Genomic DNA, 23,433 nt, shown 5'->3' with positions numbered 1-23,433 from the left:
ATATAAATTTTATAAAGAAATAACAGTCACGGAGAAAATTAGCTCTCCCCAACCCAGCTCATTCCATGTTGTACAGGTACGTTGTTGGATTTTGGGTCCTGAATTGTGATGAGGGAAACAAAGACATATATGGCCCATTCTGGCTTTACCTCCCTCACTACAAAGCTCACCATAGTGGCACGAGACTGTGGAGGCTACCCAGGGGGAGGCACATTTTAAAAATCAAAATGGACGTACCCCTTACAAAATCACATACTGTCTCTTCCTTTTCCCTCAAGGATCCAGAAGCCTTCACAATCCCATCTATAAAGAAAAAGGAACCATGGGTAGGGTTAAAATGAGTGGACTGCTTCTCCCTTCCCACTCTCCAATGGACAAAGCCTCCCATTGCCAGCACATGTATACCCTCCTTATGATCCAGAAGTCATGCTCTGCCCCAAACCGACCCACTTCCTTTATTCAGTTTGTCAGGAAATGTTCCCAGTCATCCACACAGTAAAAACACGATTTAAAACACAAGCTGCACTGGCTCCCGGTGGAGTACAGGATCAGATTTAAGGTGCTGGTTTTGACCTTTAAAGCCCTTCACGGCCTAGGACCCTCGTACCTACGGGACCGCCTCTCCTGGTATGCCCCACGGAGAGCCTCAAGGCCCATAAATAGCAACACCCTAGTGGTCCCAGGCCCTAAGGAAGTTAGATTAGCTTCAACCAGAGCCAGGGCCTTTTCAACACTGGCCCCGGCCTGGTGGAACGCTCTGCCTCATGAGACCAGGGCCTTGCAGGATCTGATTTCTTTCCGCAGGGCCTGTAAGACAGAGTTGTTCCGCCTGGCCTTTGGCTTGGAATCAGTTTGATTCCCTCCCCCTCTTTCTTTTTTCCTTTCTCCTCCTGTGATGAGGCTGCATTTTAATGTTTTAATGTTTTGATATTTTAATGTTGTATTTTAATCTTGTTTTTAAGTTGTATTCATTCAACTTGTTTTCATTATTGCTTGTTAGCTGCCCTGAGCCCATCCTTGGCTGGATAGGATGGGGTATAAATTATTATTATTGTATTATTATTATTATTATTATTATTATTATTATTATTATTATTAAAATAAGGCTATTATGAATTACCATAATACCTGAAAATTATCAAGCATATCAGCAACGTAGCTTAAAACCTGAGGACGGTCCATCAATCATCCAGCTGAGACCACACCATTCAAGTCTTGCTCAACACCCCGTCGCACAGAACAACGGAAGAGCATGCCCCTCCTCAAGCTAGCCCCCATCCATTCTGTCCTATAGTCCTACGTGGGGCAAGATAAATACCTCTAATTGTGATAAGAAAGAATTCTCCTTCCTGCCAGCCGCCACCAAGGGCAATCACAAATTCAGAGCCATTCATTGGGAAAAAGACTGGGTTCAAGGTTCTCACGCAGACATGGTTCAATATGCGTGTCCAGAGCTCTAAAGAAATAGAAGAGAACATGTGAAGAGCCTGGCAGCTGGATCAGCCCCCACCTAGCCCAGGATCCTGCAACCAGATGCCCCTGGGAAACCCACAAGCAGGGCATGATTTAAATATCCTTCTGTGCCTTTTGTTCCCCGGCAACTAGTATCCAAAGGTATCCTACCTCTCATTCTGGGAGTATCGCGACTAGTGGTCACAGGCAGTGCTATTCTCCATGAAGTTATCTATACCCTTTATGATAGTCCATGACAACATCTTGTGGTAGCGCATTCCAGAGAGAGATGGTCCCGATCAGTTACTCTAAGCACCTTACAAAGGCATAGGAGCATTGTTTGCCAGCTGGTTTGTCAGATTATAGTGTTATGAGGGGGTGCATTATGGGGTGTTAGGAGAGGGATAGTACCTCTGGTGGGGGACACGTCGTGCTCCTTCTGGGGTGCTTTGGTCCCCACCCTGCACTCAGCTCTCACCTATGGCTCCTAGAAGCTGTCAACCTGTGACAGCGGTCACACCATGGGAACATCTTTAACAGGCTGGCTAAACCAGGTGAGGGTAGCCAATGAGTCTCAAACCCTCAGTGAGTTAAGGACTTCCCTGCATGCGCAGACAGACTCTGGCAGATTAAGTGGGCTCAACCAGTCAAAAAGGAGGTTTCTGCACATGCTATAAAGTGAGGGGCAGGTGGGGCTCATCAACCTGGGAAGGTAGCCCATCTAGGAGAAGGAAAACACTGATCCTCAACCTCCACTGCCTTGTGGGATATCTTCAGGAGAAGAAACAGCTATGGAATGAACCCCACACAAATCTGGAGTGGAATCCCTAAGACGGTTGGATGGTGCCTTGTATGCTTCCTTTCGGCAACTCCTGCAGTCAAGCTGCTGCCAAACATCTTGCTCAGGGAATCTTGTCATCTGGGCAGCCCAGGACCTCCATACACAGGCTTGTGCCCCAAAGAGGTCGCTTCGGTACTGCTCATACAGCGGTTTGAATTCACTCCTGGAGGCACACTCCACTGTCTCCTGAGGCAGATGGATGCCAAGAACAATGGGCCCTCTTGGTAGAACCTCTCAGAATTTGGACCTCCCTTCCTAGAGAGGCTAGACTAGCTCCTTGCCACCTTCCACCATCAGGTGAATACTGTTTAATTCTGGCAGGTTTTGGGAAAGTGGCTGTTTTTAAGGAAAGGGCTTTTAACAGCACTGTGCTGTTTTTAATACCACATGATGGTGTTAGTGATTTCCTAAAAGACTGTCATTGACAGAGGTGTATAAAATTATGCAAAGTATAGAAAAGAGGATAGAGAGGAGTTTGAATTGGGCCCAGAAACTAATTGGCGGTCAGTGCTGTTTTGCCCCTTCCATTGTCAGCACTGCGCTGCCAATGCAGTTACTGGGGCATAACCATGGTGCTCCATGGGGGTGGGTCCTCCACAGTGGCACACCTTCAAAATGCACTGCCACAGCCAGGGGTTAGTCCATATTCTATCCTTGTCCAGCCAGTGCATGTTGAGGGCAGGACGTCAGTTAACGTGACTAAGGATTCCCTGCCCCCAGAGAAAACGGAAGAGCATAGCTCTCATAGAATTCCATCTGTTCCGTAACGGAAGGCATGACAGTTAAAGTGGCATAAAACCAATACAAAACTGTGCCTTTTGGCTTCTCAGGCTCACATACCAGACCCAGAGGTGTTCACATGCAAGATTGGGTAGTTTCCCGTATAGTAATAGACAAGCTGGTTCTGCCGGATGAACAGGGTGCTCTCTGTACTTATGGCATCGACAATGGCAGAGGAGAATGTACCCTGTGGGCATGAGAGGGAGCCAATCCAGCAGCTGTCAATGCCCACCTGTAGCAGAAAAGGAGACAAAGAGAGACAAGGGTGGAAACAGGCTCAGCTCCTACTAGGTTAAGAGTTGTGTAGGAATTCCCACAATGCTGTGCTTTGCTAGCTATAATGGGCATCCTCTGTGTTTAAGGGTGTCAGCTCTTGAGCTGCTTTCAACTGGAGATGCTGGGGACTTAACCTGGGACACACTACGCACAAAACATGTGGTCTGCCGAAGTCAAAGTCCACCACCGTTGGACGGCTACAACTTCAATTGCTGGCACCAAGCTCATGTGTGAACTATTGGGGGAGTTCCAGTCCCGTCCCACCCCAGCCAACACAGAGATGCCATGTCAGAGATGTGCTACGCAGAGGGCTCGTTTCCCCTTTACCTCTATTGGAATGTAATCTAAAAACATCGAGTCCGACATGAAGACAATCTTGCTCCGAGGAATGCCGCCAAGGATGAGCACGGGGGCTTGTCCATAAGTGTACCACAAGGGACGCGATGGGTCTCTCAGTTGCAGGACATTCTTCAAAGAATCTAGCTGTGCTTGGTAAGAAGGGACCAGAGAGGAGAGTCTGTCTATCACACCAAAGCCACTGCGGACCAACAGATACCTTCTACAGAATCCAAGGGTAAAACCTCAGGGGGACTGTGCCAGGCCCCACCCACAAGGGCAGAGGCAGGGAGTGTCATGGACTGGCTGGATGCCGAGGAGTGGTAGGAGGCACCAGCTGGGGAACTCCTGGGGGAAGAAGGCTCAGAGCCAGGGGGTGGGACGATGATGAGTGATCAGAGGAAGAAGACTGCGGGGGGGAGGTGCCAGAGGCTAGAGGGGCAACAGGGTTTAGTGAGCAGGAAGAGGCTGTTCCAGAGTACAGTTCAGACTCTGAGGCTGAAGCAGAGGCTGGAGAGGAGGGGTGTCAAGACGCTGCAGAAGAATCTAGGAAATCTCTCCCCACACACTGCAATCAGCTCCCCGCCTCGCCCCCCCCCCCCCAGTCTCTAAGAATATGCAGAGAGATGAAAATAGCAGACTGCAGAGTTTTTACTGCTACTGTCACTAGGAGCCAGTGCATGATTATAAAGTAAGTAAATCTAATTTTCAAACTTACTTTGCAAGTTGTTGCCCGATTCTTTGTTTAGCAGGGTAAGGAAGAGGAAGCCAGCTTACTTCATAGCTGGACTTGCTCAAAAGGAGACTTTGCAGCCTAATTCCTATGCTTTTCTGCTACCAAAGATGGGATCCTAAAACTCTGTTTAACCCCCACAGGCAAATACAACCACATCTACAGACTGCAAGTAGCAGTGGTTAGCAGGCTGTAAGGCCACTCAAGATCGCTACCAACCCCAGCATTTTACCTTTTCTCCAATCTTGATCTTCACCTCATTTTGAACAATTCCCACATAGCCATTGATATTTATGGCAAACCTATACATAAGGAGAAAAAGAATATATGTGTTTTCTTTTGCTACATTTATATACTTTTTCTTAAAAGCTGTCAATTCCATTCAAAATACCGCAATGGTTTGCTGTCAGAGAGACTTGATACAAAAGGGGGGAGGGGGGAGGGGGAAACTAGCCAGTTCAGTTACCAACACGTTCATGTAATTGTTACATAATAGCCAAATGGAACTGTCAGTCCAGGAAACAGTTCTGGGAGGGGAGGAGCCACACGGCAGTCGGCTCCAGCCAGGAGGATGGAACAGGCCTCGCTGTGTCCCCTTGGCCCATAGACACAGCCAGGTGGAACTGTCACTGGTGGAAGATGGTTCTAGTTCTGCTGAGCTGACCAAGAGAGCTTTGCTGCCTGTTCTCTTTCTGTAATAGATTGACGGTTTCAGGTTTTGCTTTGTTTTAGGTTTCATTCAAAATATGGCACAAGCAAGATACTGGCACGCGTGAAAATGTTCTTGCTGGGTCTACAAACTAGAAACGTATCCCTCACCTTCTGCTTTTCACAGGGAGACCGATGCTGTTGCTCTCCACCAACACATCCAACACAACAGTGCCGTTCAAGAAGGGCATCGGCGTGAACCAGCACATTTGGCAAACTTCCTCACTGTCGCAATTTGCTGGAGGCAGAGAAGGCATGGAAAGGTCAAAGGGTAAAGGACCCCATGATGGTTAAGTCCAGTCAAAGGCGACTATGGAATGTGGCGCTCACCTCACTTCAGACCGAGGGAGCCGGCATTTGTCCACAGACAGCTTTCTGGGTCATGTGGCCAGCATGACTAAACTACTGGTGCACGGAGGAACATGACGGAAGCCAGAGCACACGGAAACACCGTTTTCCTTCCTGCCACAGCAGTACCTATTTCTCTACTTGCAGTGGTATGCACTGGTAGGTTAGCAGAAGCTGGGACAGAGCAACGGGAGCTCACCCCGTTGTGCGGATTTGAACCACCGACCTTCTGATCAGCAGGCCCAAGAGGCTCAGTGGCAGAGCAGGAATCCCCTCCAAAAGCCTAAACAGAGGGAGGACTAGAAGTGGGAAGAGGCTACATCCCTGTAAATGCCTGCTCAACCCAGTGCTAGAGGCAGGATCATACACATGTTGACGGAAGAGTGAGACAAAATACTATCTGCTATTTAAGTTAGGTGTTTGGATGTGATTCTTGTTCTGACTTCTGCCAATACATACACACACAGAGAGAGAGAGACATTTGGAGGCAACGGGAAATGAGCTATTATCATCCAAGGCAGAAAATCCAACTGCTGCCTTCCCTTCTGCCAATTAACCTACAATGCCATCTATGAAGAGGTTCCCCAATGCAAGCTTAGAGAATTCACAAGTGAATTTACTGGGTCCAATCTGTCTGCTTAGTTGTGGCCATTAGTGGCACCCAAAATTTGCTTTCTGAAGCCCAAAAATTCTGAAGGGAGCAAAGCTCCTTAAAAGGAAGCTTCTCTTTCATGAGGTACTTCCTTGTGTGCTTCCTGCTTCCACACTGCCTCTTGGGGATGACATGCTGAAATACCTTTATTCCTATACGGAGCAGCCCTCATTTCGATCTGCAGCTGCTCCTGTTTCTGACGCACAGGGTGGACGGGTTCTGAAAAAGTGACAGTCACAATCGGCCTCAGTCCAGTGTAGTGACCTGTCCGAATAGCCCATTCTGAGTTCTGGAAGGAGGAAAGAAGTTTGTTGACCCAGAGCCCTTGTCACAAAATCACTCTCGTGTCACTTGCCTGTGCTGACTCAATCCAAGCAGAGGTCTGTCAACTACAGTGGTACCTCGCAAGACAAAATTAATTCGTTCTGCGAGTTTTTTCGTCTTGCGAATTTTTCGTCTTGCGAAGCACGGATTCCCTGGGTATTAACGGTTTTAAGAAAAAGGAAACAAACTCGCAAGCCCATAGGGAAATTCATCTTGTGAAGCAACTCAAAAAACGAAAAACTCTTTCGTCTTGCGAGTTTTTCGTCTTACGAGACATTCGTCTTGCGAGGTACCACTGTATTACATTAGTATTGCGACTTAGAGGGGAGAGAAGATGCCAGATTTTGTCGGTGTTAGATGATACAGTCAACACACACAATTGCCTCATTACGTAAATCATGTTGAGAATATCACAACACACACGTAACTGGCTGCAAAGCAACATAACATTATATATAGTAAAACTGTAATTGTCATATCAAAAAAATGCAAAGCACAGCTCCTGATGGCAATAACATGTTGTTGTTGTTTAGTCGTTTAGTCATGTCCGACTCTTCGTGACCCCATTGACCAGAGCACGCCAGGCACTCCTGTCTTCCACTGCCTCCCGCAGTGATATGTTATCCCGCAATAACATATCATATTACTATTAACCTTCTATATGTTGTTATTGTCGTAAAGTCCAAGGATAGTCAAGTCCAAAGATTGTCAAGTCCAACGATTACAATGTACAGTTCCTGTTGGCAATGCCATTTCATACTGATATCTTCTTTCTGCATACTCCTATGTCTTAAGAGTGTAACAAACAGAACTACTTAGTAACAATAAGGCAGCTGATGATAGACCAGTTCTCAGGATACAGTGGTGCCTGGCAAGACGAAATTAATCCGTTCCGCGAGTCTCTTCGTCTTGCGGTTTTTTCGTCTTGTGAAGCACGGCTATTAGCGGCTTAGCGGCTATTAGCGGCTTAGCGGCTATTAACGGCTTAGCGGCTTTAAGAAAAAGGAAATGAACTCGCAAGACATTTCGTCTTGCGAAGCAAGCCCATAGGGAAATTCGTCTTGCGGAACAACTCAAAAAACGGAAAACTCTTTCTTGCGTTTTTCGTCTTGCGAGGCATTCGTCTTGCGAGGTACCACTGTACACTCTTTTGTTTCGCCCATTGGGCTTTTTCAGCAACAAGGTTTCCAGGAGATTTTTTAGTTTCAAAAAGAATAGTTTATAACCCAAAAGCGTTTGAAATGAGGTATGAAATTAAGCCAGAAATGAAGGAAATGGAACAACAGACTGGAAAAATGAAGAAATAAGAAAAGTGGGTTATTATGGAGGGAATGTTCAAATAATTCTTTTTATGTAACTGACAAGAGACAGAAGAAGAAGCCCTTTTTCTTTTCCTATCCAGTCACTTACCGAGGGTTTGGTTTTCTTGGAATAAGAGACAGCGGAGACCGTGGTTTCTTTATGACATGTGGTTTATTTACACACATATGCAACCTAAACCTACAGTGGAGGGGCTTACAGCATTAACACCCCAAGTGGTCTTGTTTCTCCCATAGACACAGCCTTGGATTCCAGCAGAAATCAAGAATTTCTCCCTGGCTTATGCCAGCAGCCTGCTTCTAGCCCAGCTCTCTCTCTCACACAACTATCCTGGCTTTTGTCCCTCTTACTGGCAGCCAAATAAGAGAGGGGCGCCCATCCATTTGTCCTCTGGCACAGAGCAGCTTCCTTTGTTATACAAAGGACCATACCGAGTTGGCAACTATGAGCCTTGTCTGGCTAATTCAGCAATGGCATCCTCCATTAGATTTTAATCCTTGGTGGAACCAGGACCCCAGGAATTACAAAGGACATGGGCATCAGGCAGGCTGACCTCACCTCCCCCCCCAAAAAAAAAAGCCCTCGCAAGATTATCATGCACCTCAGCAACAGATGAAACAGCAATGCCACTTTAAAGCAGTGGCTTAAAACAAGTTTATGTCCATGGTGCAAATCTGTCCATTGCTGAAGCAACAGGGGAGCAAGGAAAAGTGCCCCTTCAATTACAATGTGTAAGTATCCCTTGCCTGTGGCTCTTCTCTTACCTGAAGTGTGCAGCTCAGATTAATTTTCAGGTAGTATGGAAATCCCAGGTATTTCTGTAAAAAGAGACAGTTACGATATTTCAATAGCTCTTTTCACTTGAAGAGTAATAAGCTGAAAGTTCTGGTTGACTGGTATACCAGGAAAGCCAACAGCAGCCCGGAATAAAACAGTTGATTTAATAAAATAAACCAAAGTAACTGAGACCGTAAGGGATCCAAGCACTTGTGCCTGTTAGGAATCTCCAAGGACGAAAGCAGAAGCTCCAGATTTATACACTGCTGTGGTGAGCTGGTCAGGTCTGCAGTTTGAGAGGGTCTCACAACTGGGATCTTCCCCCTAAACTCTAGGTTGACGCTACCCACAAAGGCAGCCCATTGGTTCCCTCCATTATAAAAGCTTTCAAGTCAGGCTTGGCCTGTTGCCTGGGATGCAACCAGCCCTGGCCTCTTCTGTTAAGCCTAGACTTTTGAGGATGTGTGTGACTGCTGTTTGTCTGATTTCCCTTCAGCCCTCGGTTCTAGGGGCTCTCTAAGTGACCTCTTGCCCACCCTCCTAACAGCTCCAGCTCAAGAGCCATGGAACCCAAAGAGCCCTTGCTAGTCGTGGAAGAAAAGGAAGATCTCCTCTCCCACACCCAGGCATGTTGTACTCACTGCATTTTTGTCATCAGGGTCTATAGCTGAGTCTGTGAGTTCCTTGAAGATCTCAGCCACCCTTTTAATTTCCCGCTGGGAAAAGAAAATCTTTCGGTCGCTCCCAAGGTCAGCAAAATCGTTGACTACAGCTACCCATTTGCAATCTGACGCAAATAGATGTTTCATGCACAGGAAAACAAGGGACAAGGTAGCTGCAAAAAGTTGCCACATCACAGATGCTCCTTGCAAAGGAACCTGCCAAAACAACAACAACAATCCCCTACCTTTTTAATTAACCCTTTTATGCAGGTGTTCTAAATAAGCAAGCCTCTTCCCAATATTCTATCTAACCTAAGAGGGGGCTTTCCACAGAGGGACTGGCTTGATATTTCATGGTAAGCTTCAAAGGAGTCAAAAAAGCATATTGAAGTCTTACGTGAATCCTGTCCTTTAAATACACACCTTTGCTTTCTCCTGTGTTAGTGAATAGCTGCCATTCACCCCAGAGGAACATACTGGCAAAAGCTGCACAGAAGGCAAAACCAGTCGGATCTGGGCTACAGATAGGTAGCCGTGTTGGTCTGCCATAGTCAAAACAAAAAAAATTCCTTCCAGTAGCACCTTAAAGACCAACTAAGTCAGTTCTTGGTATGAGCTTTCGTGTGCATGCACACTTCTTCAGATAGTATCTTCTTCAGATAGTATTCTTCAGACAGTATCTGAAGAAGTGTGCATGCACACGAAAGCTCATACCAAGAACTAACTTAGTTGGTCTTTAAGGTGCTACTGGAAGGAAAAAAAATTTATTTCGGATCTGGGCTGTTAGCCTTCCTCTAGGATTCCACAAAGGAAGAAACATGTCACATGGCCCTTTTCGCTTTGCTGGTTTTTGCCTTAACCGCTTGTGTGTAGTAACAGGCACACACCTTTGTCTCCTGAGATAGGTGAATGCCAACCTTTCCACTCTAGAAACTGTGCTCAGGGCAGTTTCCAAAGACTTAAAAATTGCCAAGTAAATAGAAACAATAAACAACACAACTGGCCTACTCCTTTTGTGCATAAGGAGCTGATTAACAGGAATCAGAGGACAAATTAATGAACAGTTGTCCCACTGGAAGGATGTAGAATGGAGTCCCCCAAGGACTGGTAGTGGGACCTGTGCTTTTCAACTTGTTCATAAATGACTGAGAATTAGGGTGCCAAGTTTGCTGATAATACTAAATTGTTCAGGGCAGTTAAAACAAAAAGTGAAGAGCTCCAAAAGAACCTATATGAACTGTAGGAATGGGTGGTAAAACGGCAAATGCAATCCAGTGTAAACAAGCCTGAAGTGATGCACATTGGAACAAAACAAAATCTTCATTTCACTTATTATACCTTCATGGGGTCTGAACTGGCAGTGTCTGACCAAGGACTGATAGCTTGATAAAGATGGTGACCCTGTGTGCAGCAGCTGTGAAAAGGGCAAATTCTAATCTTGGGACCATTGGAAAATAAATTAAAAATGAAAGTGACTTTCTAATAAGGTTGGTATACAAATTTATGGTGCAGTGGCATTTGGAATATTTATTTATTTGTTTATTTGCCGCCCATCTGTCTGGGTTACCCCCGCCACTCTGGACAGCTTCCAACAAAGATTAAAAATACATTAAAACATCAGTCATTAAAAACTTCCCTAAAGAGGGCTGCCTTCAGATGTCTTCTAAATGTCAAGATAACATGTTCCAGATCACCTCACTTCAAAAAGCTTATGGTAGAGATTGAAAAAAGCTCAGAACTACCAAGATGATCAAGGGGGTGGAGCAACTCCCCTATGGGGATAGGTGTCAGCATTGGGGGTTTCAGTTTGGAGGAAACAGGTAAGAGGCGACGTGATAAAACTGCTTAAAATTATGCAGAGTACTATGGAGAAGGTGGATAGAGAAAAGGTTTTCTCTCTCATAACATGTCACGAGTCCCAAAGTGTTGATGGGCTCAGGAGTAGAGTGGCAGACTAAGACACATGAGGAGAAAAGGATGGTGGGAGAGGGATGCCTGAGACCAGGGAGCAAAGGCGAAGATAGGCACATCCCTCTCCCAGAGCTTCTCTAGATGGAAGCAGGACTTTCACCTCCACTCTTCCCTGCTGGGTGGAGAAGTGTGGAAATAGTAGTTGGCTGATGCCCTTGCCAGATTCTGAGAGTGGAGGAACCAGAGTGAGAAAGCAAAGGCACAGCCGGGTCACCCAGGTCCCAGAAACACTCAGCACTGGGAACAGATGCATCCATTAGGATATGGTGAACGTCTGCACATTCAGGTTTCACAAGGTATGAGTTTCACGAGATTGGGCTTGACTTGCCCAGTCTTTAGAAGCTTGGCAGGTGGGCATGCCACCCCATGAAATGGACACCATTGCTTCCACGTACAGTGGTACCTCAGGTTACATACGCTTCAGGTTACAGACTCCGCTAACCCAGAAATAGTGCTTCAGGTTAAGAACTTTGCTTCAGGATGAGAACAGAAATTGTGCTCTGGCAGCGTGGCAGCAGCAGGAGGCCCCATTAGCTAAAGTGGTGCTTCAGGTTTAAGAACAGTTTCAGGTTAAGAACGGACCTCCAGAACAAATTAAGTTCTTAACCCGAGGTACCACTGTAGTTCTGAACTCATTGCCAATGCTGGACTTCTTAAAACTTGAACCGCTGCTTCTAGCCTGGCTAGCCATGCCTCAAGTATCACCTTAAGCGTCAATTTGTAAGATAGTTTGTATTTTCAGTTAAAAGCTAAAGGTTGCATTTCAGCTGGCTTATCTTTTGCTAAAGCCAAATGTGTTTTTCACGTTGAAGCTATGCAGTCAAAAGTTAGCACTACAGTGGTACCTCGGGTTAAGAGCTTAATTCCTTCTGGAGGTCCGTTCTTAACCTGAAACTGTTCTTAACCTGAGGTACCACTTTAGCTAATGCTGCGCCGTGTGATTTCTGTTCTCATCCTGAAGCAAAGTTCTTAACCCGAGGTACTATTTCTGGGTCAGTGGAGTCTGTAACCTGAAGCGTCTGTAACCTGAAGAGTCTGTAACCCGAGGTACCACTGTATTGGGTTCTTCCAGGAAACTTTGCATAGGACTGTGGTTATGCCATTCTGAATAAGTGGAGTATTCCACTACGTACGGCTGCTCTTCAGTGTCTATCAATGTATATAAAATAATACACAACACAATCTCTGGATTCTTCATGGGGGCCTGGCTGTGGGGGCTTTAACAATCAGGTCCTGTACTTCGTCATTTACCCTCCTTGGTGCCTTGCTGAAAAGAATCGTTTGCAGGTAACCCCATAGTTGTCATGGAGGCCTGGAAGTCCTCCCAACAGGGTGGCTTTGGCCAGGATATTAAATTGCTCATTGCAACCAGCATGGGAGACTCCAATACCACATTCTCAATGCCTGTTTCAATCTGTAACATCTGACATAAACTCTGTTGTGTGTTTAATAACAAATTAAACCTGTCAAACATAAAAAATTAGAAATTACTTGAAAGAAGTAATTAGGCCTAGGATTAAATTAAGCTATAATTAAATAAATGGGATTTAGAATGTTAAGAAAAGTGAGTAAGATGGACTATAACTGGAAATTGTTTTAGTTTAATAATGATACTGGAAAGCTGTTACTTTTAACTACAAGGAAACTCAGAAGGGAGGGACTTGAGGAAGTCAACTAAGATGCTTAAAAGGTTGGATTTGTGAAGAATTAAGTTTGTTGTTATTGTTTATCTGTTTATTGTTCTTTTCTCTCTCTCTTTTTTTTTCTTTTTCTGTTTTTGGGTACCACTCTGCTTTGTGGTTTTTGTTATCAATGTGGAAATTCTAATAAAAAAGTATTTAAAAAAAAAAAACCCAAATCAAACCTGTCAAATAAACTTCTGCAGCAACTGAACTAGGTTGCCTGTGTCACTGGTCTGCGTTTCCCACGCCTGGCATCACACGCCTAGCCTCTTGGCTGGTGACGTCACGGGGCCTCACGTAGACACCTCCCTACTAGTGACGTCACCCTGGTGACGTTGAAAGCCAACAGCTATTTCAAGACGCTACGCTTCCCAAACGTTCTCCTCAGCGCTCGTACCTTCTCCCCCTCGCCGCCGCCCCCAAAAAACCCGCCTACATCGCGCTCCCCAAATTAGCGCCTCAGCGCCCCCACTTCAAACTCCTCCGCTCGCTTCCCTCGGAGCCGTTACTCCGCTTCGCGCATGCGCTCCAAAAAAAAACCTTCCAGCCAATCGGGAACCGGGCCGTTGGTGCGTCGCCGACGCGCGCGCGCCGGCCTCGAGGCCGGTTGCCATGGAGACCGCGCGGGCGGCCGCAAAGCGAGGACGTCGCGCTGGGCTTTTGTGACAGCTGCTGCCGCGGCTCCTTCCCCTCCTCCTCCTCAGCCGGCTGCCGATTCATGGCAGCGGGAGTGACTGTGATGGCGGCGGCCGGAGGGCCGGTGCTGAACGGGGCGGACGCGGGCGCCGCGGGGCTGAAGGAGGCGGCGGGCATGTACGAGCAGCTGAGGGCCGAGTGGAACCGCAAGAACCTCAGCCTGAGCAAGTGCGGAGACTTGCTGGGCCGCCTCAAGGCAAGGGGGCCGGCGGGGGCGCTTGAAACGGGCAGGGGGCCCGAGAAACCGACGCGGCGGCGGGGGGGGGGGAGCCTGGAAACAGCCCCGCCGAGGGCGGCGCGGCGCCACTAGAAACCGCCCTCGAAGTGGAAATGGGGCGATAGGGGAGACGCGGGAGGCAAGGAGGGGAAGAGGGACCCTGGGTGGGGTGCCGTCTCGAGGGCTGCAGGGAAAGCGTGGCCGGGGGGGGGAGGCTTCCATTTACAGTGAGGTTGTTAGTGGAAGCAGGCGCTGGGGAGAGGGGCGAGGGAGAGGAGGGGGAAGCCTTTGTTCCGAGAGAAGGTCGGGCAGAGAGGGGCTGAAACCCGCGTCTGGGAGGCAGGGAGAGCCAGTGGTTTGCATTGAGGGGTGAAAAGCGGGGACCGGGGCATGAAATAGGGAAAACAGAGGCCGATCACCCATCCCTAAATGCAGAATCGTATTTCAGAAATAGACTGGAAAGAGAAGCTGCTGAATTGCAACTTATTACCAAACTTAAAGCCATGGAGAAACCTGGTCTGAACAAAGACATTGGATTCTTATCTCATTATACATGACAAAGCCATTTTTCACCTCACCCCTTGCTTTTTCCTGTAAGACCTATTGCAGTCGTTAAGAGTTGTCAACAGGCTCATTGCAGCTATCTGCCAATCACCCATTCCCACCACCCTTGTGAGTAATACCCCTCCCCACCTTCTCACTATATAGAAGGGTCTGGTTACTTCTGTTTCAGTGTATCTGAAGAAGTGTGCATGCACACGAAAGCTCATACCTAGAACTAACTTAGTTGGTCTCTTAGGTGCTACTGGAAGGAATTTTTTTATTTTGTTTTGACTGCAGAATCGTAGAGTTGGAAGGGGACCCCCAGGGTCATCCAGTCCACCCCCCTGCAATGCAGGAACCCCCGTGCCTGCTTCAAATCCTCCCAAGGAAGGAGCGCCCACCAGCACTTGTGGTACAGCTCCTACTGTCAGGAAGTTCTTCCTGATGTTTAGCCCGCATGTCTCCAGGCGGGAGTGGGGAAAACTCTGTGCCTGATCACTGCCGGTCAGTGTGGGCAGTACTGAGTTAGATGGAGCAGAGGACCTCATTCCGCATCGGGCAGTTTCCTGCGTCCCCGTTTGAGGTGGCTCTGTCCCGGCAAGCCTCTGGGGGCCGGGCTCCTTTGCTGCCGGAAGAGGAGGCCAGTGACTCAGCGGAGATGTTTTTTGCCTAAGCTGAAAACCTGTTTACGAGCCTCTCTCTCTTTCGGCTGAGTCAGGTCGCTGAGCCTTGCCGTGATTGAGGCAGTCCTTAACAGCATCCGGTCTCCAGCTGCAGCCAGCTAGCTGCCTCAATGGAGATTTCAAACAAAACAATTCGGCACAGTATCATAGCTGTCAACCTTCCCTTTTTTGCGGGAAATTCCCTTATTCCAGGGCCGCTTCCTGCTGCTATCCCAGATTGTTAGATATCCCATAGACTGTCCCCGGGACAGGTGAGGCTGCTGATCCCTTGTTTTCGAGGCTGCTGATCCCTTGTTTTCAAATCTGAAAGTTGACAGCTATGCACAGCATTCATGCACTATCCCAAAAGCATCATATAACAAGGGTACACAGCAGGGTTGGGAAAGGCGAGAGCTTGCAGTTGTTGGTTTTGGACTTCAACTGCCATCATCCCATTATTATTATTATTATTATTATTATTATTATTATTATTATTATTATTATTTATTGAATTTGTTAGTCACTTTATCTTGCCCAGAATGACCCAAAGTGACTTACAGACAGACAAGCAAACATACCATAAAAACCCACATAGGTACATTAAAACCAAGAGAGAAAGAAATACACTAAAAACATCCCACCCACTTCTAGAAAGACCAGAGATAGTTAAATGCCAAAGGCCTGATTATAAAGCTTTTTCCTGGTGCCTAATCCTTGCCCATCAGCCATGGTTTCTGGGGCTGATGAGGACTGGAGTCTTAACAACTTTTGAAGGGTTGCAGCCTCTCTGGTACTAGAGTGACTGGGGAAACTTAGCCAGATGGTCAAGGAATAAATATTATTATTATTATGCTTCTAAGGTTAGAATGCTCCCTTCCTTCCTTAGCTGATTGCCATTGACAGCTCCCGGCTCCCTGAATTTGTCCAATTCTTCATTTTTTCAAGCCACCAGCCATCAGTAGTAAGATGTTAAGTCAGACTGCAATAGCTCTAAACCAGGCTTTGCCAACCCTGTTCCCTCCAGGTATTAGAGCTCTCATCAGCCCCAGCAGTAACCTACCTCTCCCTCTCTCTGCTCTGTTCCAGTTAGCGCTGCTTGAACTCAACTTTCTGCCCACAACAGGCACAAAACTGACGAAACAGCAGCTTATCTTAGCAAGTGAGTATAATCCGACCCATACACAAGGTTGATAGAAATCTCCTAACACAGAGAGAAATTTGTGGGGCAAATTCATCCCTCAGAAGTTTGCTGTTTGGCCGCTGACACGGTCTCTGTTCTCAAGAACAGCCACTGTCCTTGTTTCTGATGATAATTTAAAGAATGCATCTTCACCTGTCCTTCAGGCTTGGGAGAAAGTGACAAAATCACACTGTGGGCAAAGGAAAAGAGCAAGAATGGCCCCTTGGCGAGACTTTCTCCTTCTCTATGTTCCAGTATTTGTGTGTTTGTTGTGTTTTATGCTCTGTCTCATATTATTTATTTGGGAGTTTTTGTGCCTCACCCACTAACTGAAGTTTACAATATGTTTTAAACATGACAAAATGGACAATGATACAGGAGTCACTACAGCAGGGGGGCAAAGGTGTATATTAGCTTTCTCCCCTTGTCCCCTGATGTTCCCACAAATGCCATTGTGTCGCTGAGTCTCCTGCCTTGGAAACAACAATTGAAGCAGCAAAATATTAGTCCTATACAGGCCAGAACTTCCTCACTGCATGGCTGCTGCTGTTGCTGCTGTCTCTCACAGCCCCTGGTCCTGGTGGCAGATGCAGAAGGTGCTGGTGGAGTAGAGATGTTGTAGGCCTCCCTCCCAGTTCTTATATGAGCCACCTAGAATCATAGAGTTGGAAGGGACCCAGAGCGTCATCTATTATTTTTTTTTAATGATATTTATTGAAATTTTACAGACATAAAAAAAGAAAAATTACAGAATAAAAAAGAAAAAGTAGAAATAAAAACGATACAAAAATACAAAGAAAAAATACCAAATACATGAGAAATAGAAACAATTAAAAAAAGAAAACAAATCAATCTTTTCATGTCTTATATTTCATTTACTTGTTTCCTGACCTCCTCACACCTCCCTTTTTTGTATTCCAGTTCACATGGTTGATTCAGCGAATCCTTTCCCTCTTTATTTTTATCTTAATTCTATATCTTAACATATTATAACTTCGTATTTTCATCTGATTATCAATCCATTTTTACATATTCTTTTTAACCTTGTTGCTAAAGCCATTTCATTTCAATCCAACATCATTTTAACATTCATTAATTTTACAATGTTTCTGCAAATAGTCTTCAAATTTCTTCCAATCTTCTTCCACCAACTCTTCTCCCTGGTCCCGGATTCTGCCAGTCATTTCCGCCAGTTCCATGTAGTCTATTACTTTCATCTGCCATTCTTCCAGGGTGGGTAGATCTTGTGTCTTCCTATAGGGACCCAGAGCGTCATCTAGTCCAGCCCCCTGCAATTTAGGAATCTCAACTAAAGCATCCCTGACAGATGGCCATCCAACATCTGCTTAATAACCTCCCAAGGAAGAAGAGTCCACAGCCTCTTACTGTTGAACAGCTCTTACTGTTAGAAATCTGTTAGTAATCTTGGCCAGACTTGAAGGCAAGATATCAGCTTGCTGTGCTCTAACATTGCAACTCCTCTGCTTGTTGTTGCTAATGCTCTGCCCCTCATTTCCCTTCTTGCCCCGCAAGGAGATATTCTAGAAATCGGAGCACAGTGGAGTATCTTGAAGAAAGACATCCCATCTTTTGAGAGGTACATGGCCCAGCTGAAGTGCTACTATTTTGATTACAAGTAAGTATCCCTGCCTTGAACCCTTTCCGATAATTGTTTTACTCATCAGGGTTTTTATCCCCAAACCCAACTCTGATGTTTTTCAGGACTTTTTAAAAATAATTTTTCCTCAATGAAACAAAAGCCCCATAATGTGCAGGGGACGGGAGCGCCATGGGGTGGGGCAGCAGAAGAGGCAAAATCATTCCTTTGGGTCTCTCTGGCTAAAGCACTCCGTAACACAAATTCAGCATCTCTCTCTTCCCCCTTCCCTCCTCAGAGATGAGTTACCGGAGTCAGCCTACAAGCATCAGCTGCTGGGCTTGAACCTTCTCTTCCTGCTGTCTCAGAACCGTGTCGCAGAGTTCCACACTGAGCTTGAAAGGCTGCCAGCCAAGGACATTCAGACCAATGTCTACATCAAGCACCCTGTATCTTTGGAGCAGGTGACGCCTCTCCTCTTCTCTTTGCTTTTCTCCTTCCCTATGAATAAGTGCTTAATTAGCAAAGTGCCGTTAATTGGGTAGAGAGGAGGTATATTTAGTTATTTTCCCTGTTCTGTGCCCCCTACCTCCCCCAGGTAAGCAATGAAATATAGCAATTTTCTAATGCAGCTATAAAAGGACCAGGTGTGCAGCCTTGGAGTCATTTTGGACTCAGAGCTGTCCATAGAGGCGCAGGTTAATTCTGTGTCCAGGGCAGCTGTCTACCAGCTCCACCTGGTACGCAGGCTAAGACCCTACACGCCCGCAGACTGTCTTGCCAGAGTGGTGCATGCTCTAGTTATCGCCGCTTGGACTACTGCAATGCACTCTACGTGGGGCTACCTTTGAAGGTGACCCGGAAACTGCAATTAATCCAGAATGCGGCAGCTAGACTGGTGACTGGGAGTAGCCGCCAGGACCACATAACACCAGTCCTGAGAGATCTGTATTGGCTCCCAGTACGTTTCCGAGCACAATTCAAAGTGTTGGTGCTGACCTTTCAAGCCGTAAACGGCCTCGGTCCTGTATACCTGAAGGAGTGTCTCCACCCCCGTCGTTCAGCCCAGACACTGAGATCCAGCGCCGAGGGCCTTCTGGCGGTTCCCTCATTGCGAGAAGTAAGGTTACAGGGAACCAGGCAGAGGGCCTTCTCGGTAGTGGCGCCCGCCCTTTGGAACACCCTCCCTTCAGATGTGAAGGAAATAATCAGCTATCCTATCTTTAAAAGACATCTGAAGGCAGCCCTGTTCAGGGAAGTTTTTAATATTTAATGCTGTACTGTTTGTAACATTTGATTGGGAGCCGCCCAGAGTGGCTGGGGAGACTCAGCCAGATGGGCGGGGTATAAATAAATTATTATTATTATTATTATTATTATTATTATTATTATTAAACACAAAAGCACCTTCCAGTTGCATTTAAAAACTCTGCTTGTTTCTGGGAAGGTCTTTAGCTTAGGAGGAGGAGCACTTTCCTTTCATGCAAAGGCTCCTAAGTTCAATCAACTTGTTCTTGACAGTGTTGGCTGTACCGAGCAAGACGGGGCAATGCTCCAACTTGGTATGAGGCACCTCCCTATACTCCTGTGCTCTATGAAACAAGGCTAAACTGCAGTCCTCGCAAGAGCATTAAGTCTGAAAAGGCTGTGCCTCTTGTGGATACCAATCTTGGCTTTCCAAAATAGCAAGCCTTGTTCGTGGACCTTAAAAACCCGCTGTGGGAAGAAGCCCTGTATGGGAGGAGAAGGTTTTCCTGTGATAGCGGGGGGCCTAGGCCACCCATTCTAAAGCAGTGTGTGTAACTGAAACAATGACATATTCTCCCTAAGCGGTGTGCCAAAGGGTTAATAGAAAAGGTGGGTTGGATCCTGGAAAGGGACGAGTTGAAGGTGAGGAGAGGGTTGCTGCTTTGGAGGAGTTGTGTGAGGGAGTTCCAGACATAACACAACAAAAACTAATGCAACACATTAATAATTGCATAAAACCAGCATTAGAAATTCGCCAGACATCTCCACCATCTGGAGGTGCATGCCTGGGGATCCTTGGATCGTGACTCTTTTCACACACTTAACAACACATCCTGTAGAATTCTATCCGTGATATTTTATCAGCACAATCAGAACAAATTTCAGGAACCAAAAAGTCGTATTTAAAAATAGGACTTTCCTGGCGCCTGGCCCCAAAATGGCAACTAGACATCCCGTTTTGATGACTGTAACCCTGGTTTAAGGAGCCATTTGGTGGCTATCTGAGTTTCCAACACTGGATAAAACCTTATTAAGACAACATGCTGTTCCAAAATTTTCAGTGACCACACCTTTCTTTCTATTGTGTATTGATTGCTACATTATCAGTTGTATGTGGCTTTGGTCTTGAAAAGGTGCCTAATAAATTGTTTATCTCTGTGATGCTCTTCCTCTTTCCTCCTGCCTTAGTATCTGATGGAAGGCAGTTACAATAAAGTCTTCCTGGCAAAAGGCAACATCCCAGCAGAGAGTTACGCTTTCTTCATCGACATCCTGTTGGACACTGTCAGGTGGGTCGTGCTAGACTCGTTTTATAAACATGGGTGTCAGGGCTGCCTCTAGGTCCCAGCTCACAGAGGACCAACGCCAGGTTGATGTAATGTACAAAAGTTCTTTATTGAAGTTTGGTTTCCATTCCAACGCCAGAGCGTGCAGCCCTACGTCTTAACCTTAGATCGGCGAAGTCCCGTCTGACTCATCACCCCTTCCGCACCAGTTTAAGATCCTAGCCCTACTCCACCTCTTCCGTTGTTCTTTCCTCCTCTGGGTCCTTCTGCCCCCTGGGGTTTCCTCCTTTCTGGACTCTTCTGACGCTGACCCCCCTGAGTCTTGCCCCTCCTTCCGGCGGGCTTTAGGACCTGGCTCCCTATCCGGGCTACCTGCTGTGCCGCTCGCCTGTACATTTGAACTTGGCGCGCGCGCCCAGCCGGTAACCTTCCTCCTGACCGTTTCCCCGCTCTCCGATGGAGGCGTGGTCAATCCTGACTCATCTCCTCTCGCTGGTGGTGAGAACACTGGTCCCGATGCCTGGGACTCCTCCCCCCCACTGCGCTCTGGTGGGGAAGCTGGTCCTGATTTCCAACTGCTGCTCAGGGAGTCCCCGCTGGCCCCTTCCTTCTGGGGTTTCCCCCTTGGCACCCCCCTTGCCCTGGCCATCGGCGCTCCCTTCTGTGAATCTTCCGATTCGCTGGAGAGGCTCGTGGAATCCCTCTGACCACTGTCACTGCCTCCACCCCCCTCGGATTCCTCCCCCTCGCTCTCCATCTCCGCCCACTCCTGTGCCTCTGCTCCTGAACCCCTGACAATGGGCAAAAGTCTTCTGCAAGGGCAGGTGGTATTTCCTCTTGTGCACACCAGGAGTAAGAGTTGAGAATGAAATATATCCGCCATTGGTATTCCTCAAAAAAACACCCCCTATCAAAAGCCAGAGAAACTTGCCTCGTGCCCTAGTTGCCTCTGTGACACCATCCCATTTCTTTGTGGAATATGGTAGTTAATACAGACCAACACGGGACGCGGGTGGCGCTGTGGGTTAAACCACAGAGCCTAGGACTTGCTGATCAGAAGGTCAGCAGTTCGAATCCCCACAACGGGGTGAGCTCCCGTTGCTCGGTCCCTGCTCCTGCCAACCTAGCAGTTTGAAAGCACGTCAGAGTGCAAGTAGATAAATAGATACCACTCCGGCAGGAAGGTAAACGGCGTTTCCGTACGCTGCTCTGGTTTGCCAGAAACTGCTTAGTCATGCTGGCCACATGACCCGGAAGCTGTATGCTGGCTCCCTCGGCCAATAAAGCGAGATGAGCACCGCAACCCCAGAGTTGGCCACGACTGGACCTCATAGTCAGGGGTCCCTTTACCTTACAGACCAACACAGCAGCTGTGAGGATTCCTGAGTATATGTGATGTGCTTTAAAACCTATAGACACTGTAACCTCACAGCCCAGCCATATCTTAAGCACCTTGAAATCCCCTATCAGTCTCAGTGGGAGAGAATTCAGCACCTCCTTACGTCTCCTCTTGACATTAGTGGGGCTTAACCCTGCTTAATAGCGGCCGAGTTGTGTGCAAGAATTCCGTCTGGGTGACCTGCTTGTGTTCCGTTTTTCCCCTCCCACCCCAGGGATGAAATTGCCAGCTGCATTGAGAAGGCCTATGAGAAGATCCTGTTCAATGAGGCCACTCGCATGCTCTTCTTCACCCCCAAGAAGATGACAGACTATGCCAAGAAGGTGAGAATTTGAGTACAGACTTCCAGAGTTAACATTAAATACATTACTTCTGGTAAATGAGCCGCTGGAGAGCCGTGGAAATTTGTGTACCGGGCTTTTTATACTCCTCTACCCCTGTACTAGAGGGACGCAGGTGGCGCTGTGGCCTAAACCACAGAGCCTAGGGCTTGCCAATCAGAAGGTCAGCGGATTGAATCCCCACAACAGGGTGAGCTCCCATTGCTCAGTCCCTGCTCCCTGCTCCTGGTTCGCCAGAAGCGGCTTTGTCATGCTGGCCACACGACCCAGAAGTTGTACACCGGCTCCCTCGGCCAATAAAGCGAAATGAGCGCCGCAACCCCAGAGTCATTCGCGACTGGACCTAATGGACAGGGGTCCCTTTACCTTTACCCCTGTACTATCTGAAACCCAAGGGTTGGTTGCCAGATGTGAAATATATTGGCACTATTTTTAGCTCTCCTACAAGGCCAAGATGAGGGAGGGACCTTTGCTGGAGAAACAAGCCTCGGTGTTCATGGGGTGGGTTTTGTGGCATTGTTGTTTTAAAAAAGAATCTCATATAACATCCTCTTGCCCTTTTACAGCGAGGCTGGGTTCTAGGCCCAAACAGCCACTACTGTTTCACGGGCCAGCAGCAGAAGCCGGAAGATGCCACCATCCCTTCGACAGAGCTAGCCAAACAAGTTATCGAATATGCCCGGCAGCTGGAGATGATCGTCTAGCGGGGCCCCACCATGGGCTGGGACTGTGGGTTACTCTTCTCCCCCCCCCTCCCCATTTTAGTATTTGTAATCCAGTTCCCATAGAGCGGGCAGTCAATTTGCTTATATAGGAAGGGCGGGGGCTCTTTCGCCCCATCTTTTTCTCCTGGGATGCCAGAGTAAAAATTGTGCCTATCCCTGTGTCATTAACAGTTACATGGTTCCTTGGTCCTAGGTGGAGAGATGTTCTGGATGTGAAAGGGAGGGGGGCTGGTGATTCATGGCCTTTTCTGACCTCAGAGGGGTGGAAATAGCCTATATTATTGCCTCCCCTCCCCTTTCCTTGCATCATAGACCAGCCTGTCATTTGCTAATTGTTCAAAATTAATGCCAGGAACTGGTTGCACTGGAAACAGATACTTTTCTCTGCTTTCTGGTCAGCGCAGGGTTAAACTGGCCTCCCAGAATTACGATCTGACTTTTGGTTTTGGTTTTTATTTGGTAACTTGCTGTCGCCTTTCGGTGCAAGCCACTTACAAGGATTGACTGTAAGTTAAATAAACACAGTTTCTTCTACAAATGCAGTTTCCCAACTGTCATAAGTGCACTTGAATGCTATTAATGCAGGAAGGCTCAACTAGTCAGACCCAACCAGGACATGAAGCAAAACCATAGTTTAGTAGTGTTTCAGGTATAAGTTTCCACGGCCACACAACCAC

General features: G+C 47.2%; 2 protein-coding genes and 1 long non-coding RNA gene across 10 annotated transcripts in view; 1 reads left to right on the top strand and 2 right to left on the bottom strand.

The window, feature by feature from the left end:
• The window catches only part of CATSPERG (cation channel sperm associated auxiliary subunit gamma), a gene marked incomplete at its 5' end in the record, with an annotated part of 48,694 nt that extends 35,218 nt beyond the window's left edge, over positions 1–13,476 (bottom strand). The window contains 11 exons of one of the 8 annotated variants that reach the window (XM_083753618.1): positions 238–303; positions 1,319–1,456; positions 3,134–3,305; positions 3,677–3,832; positions 4,651–4,720; positions 5,238–5,364; positions 6,271–6,415; positions 8,535–8,588; positions 9,189–9,425; positions 10,548–10,623; positions 13,342–13,454. In XM_083753618.1, coding sequence (XP_083609744.1) covers positions 238–303; positions 1,319–1,456; positions 3,134–3,305; positions 3,677–3,832; positions 4,651–4,720; positions 5,238–5,364; positions 6,271–6,415; positions 8,535–8,588; positions 9,189–9,425; positions 10,548–10,553 — 1,171 coding nt within the window. Of the gene's footprint in view, positions 1–237; positions 304–1,318; positions 1,457–3,133; positions 3,306–3,676; positions 3,833–4,650; positions 4,721–5,237; positions 5,365–6,270; positions 6,416–8,534; positions 8,589–9,188; positions 9,426–10,547; positions 11,807–12,309; positions 12,639–13,044 lie in introns of those variants that run through there. The other 7 variants (XM_083753617.1, XM_083753619.1, XM_083753616.1 and 4 more) reach the window with 7 other exon arrangements.
• The window catches only part of LOC310851820, a 626,966-nt gene that overhangs the window by 361,679 nt on the left and 241,854 nt on the right, over positions 1–23,433 (bottom strand). The gene's annotated exons all lie outside the window — the stretch shown is intronic.
• PSMD8 (proteasome 26S subunit, non-ATPase 8) lies at positions 13,418–23,294 on the top strand. The gene is made up of 7 exons (XM_083754207.1): positions 13,418–13,754; positions 16,067–16,139; positions 17,694–17,796; positions 18,056–18,221; positions 20,194–20,294; positions 21,905–22,013; positions 22,598–23,294. The coding sequence occupies exons 1-7, from the start codon at positions 13,581–13,583 to the stop codon at positions 22,733–22,735; spliced, it is 864 nt and encodes a 287-aa protein (XP_083610333.1). The 5' UTR covers positions 13,418–13,580; the 3' UTR covers positions 22,736–23,294.

The sequence above is a fragment of the Podarcis gaigeae genome (assembly GCF_964106915.1).
Source record: "Podarcis gaigeae genome assembly, chromosome: 8".
NCBI lineage: Eukaryota > Metazoa > Chordata > Lepidosauria > Squamata > Lacertidae > Podarcis > Podarcis gaigeae.
The sequence above is the reverse complement of the archived record's forward strand: the minus strand, read 5'-3'. Positions and strand labels throughout refer to the sequence as shown.

What these genes read in the sequence shown, in the direction of transcription:
- PSMD8 (XM_083754207.1), top strand. Translation starts at nt 13,581, where the DNA reads ATGGCAGCGGGAGTGACTGTGATGGCGGCGGCCGGAGGGCCGGTGCTG. An exon ending in ACTTGCTGGGCCGCCTCAAG is followed by an intron (nt 13,755 to 16,066) that starts GCAAGGGGGCCG and finishes GCTCTGTTCCAG; the next exon opens with TTAGCGCTGCTTGAACTCAA. An exon ending in ACCCTGTATCTTTGGAGCAG is followed by an intron (nt 18,222 to 20,193) that starts GTGACGCCTCTC and finishes CTCCTGCCTTAG; the next exon opens with TATCTGATGGAAGGCAGTTA.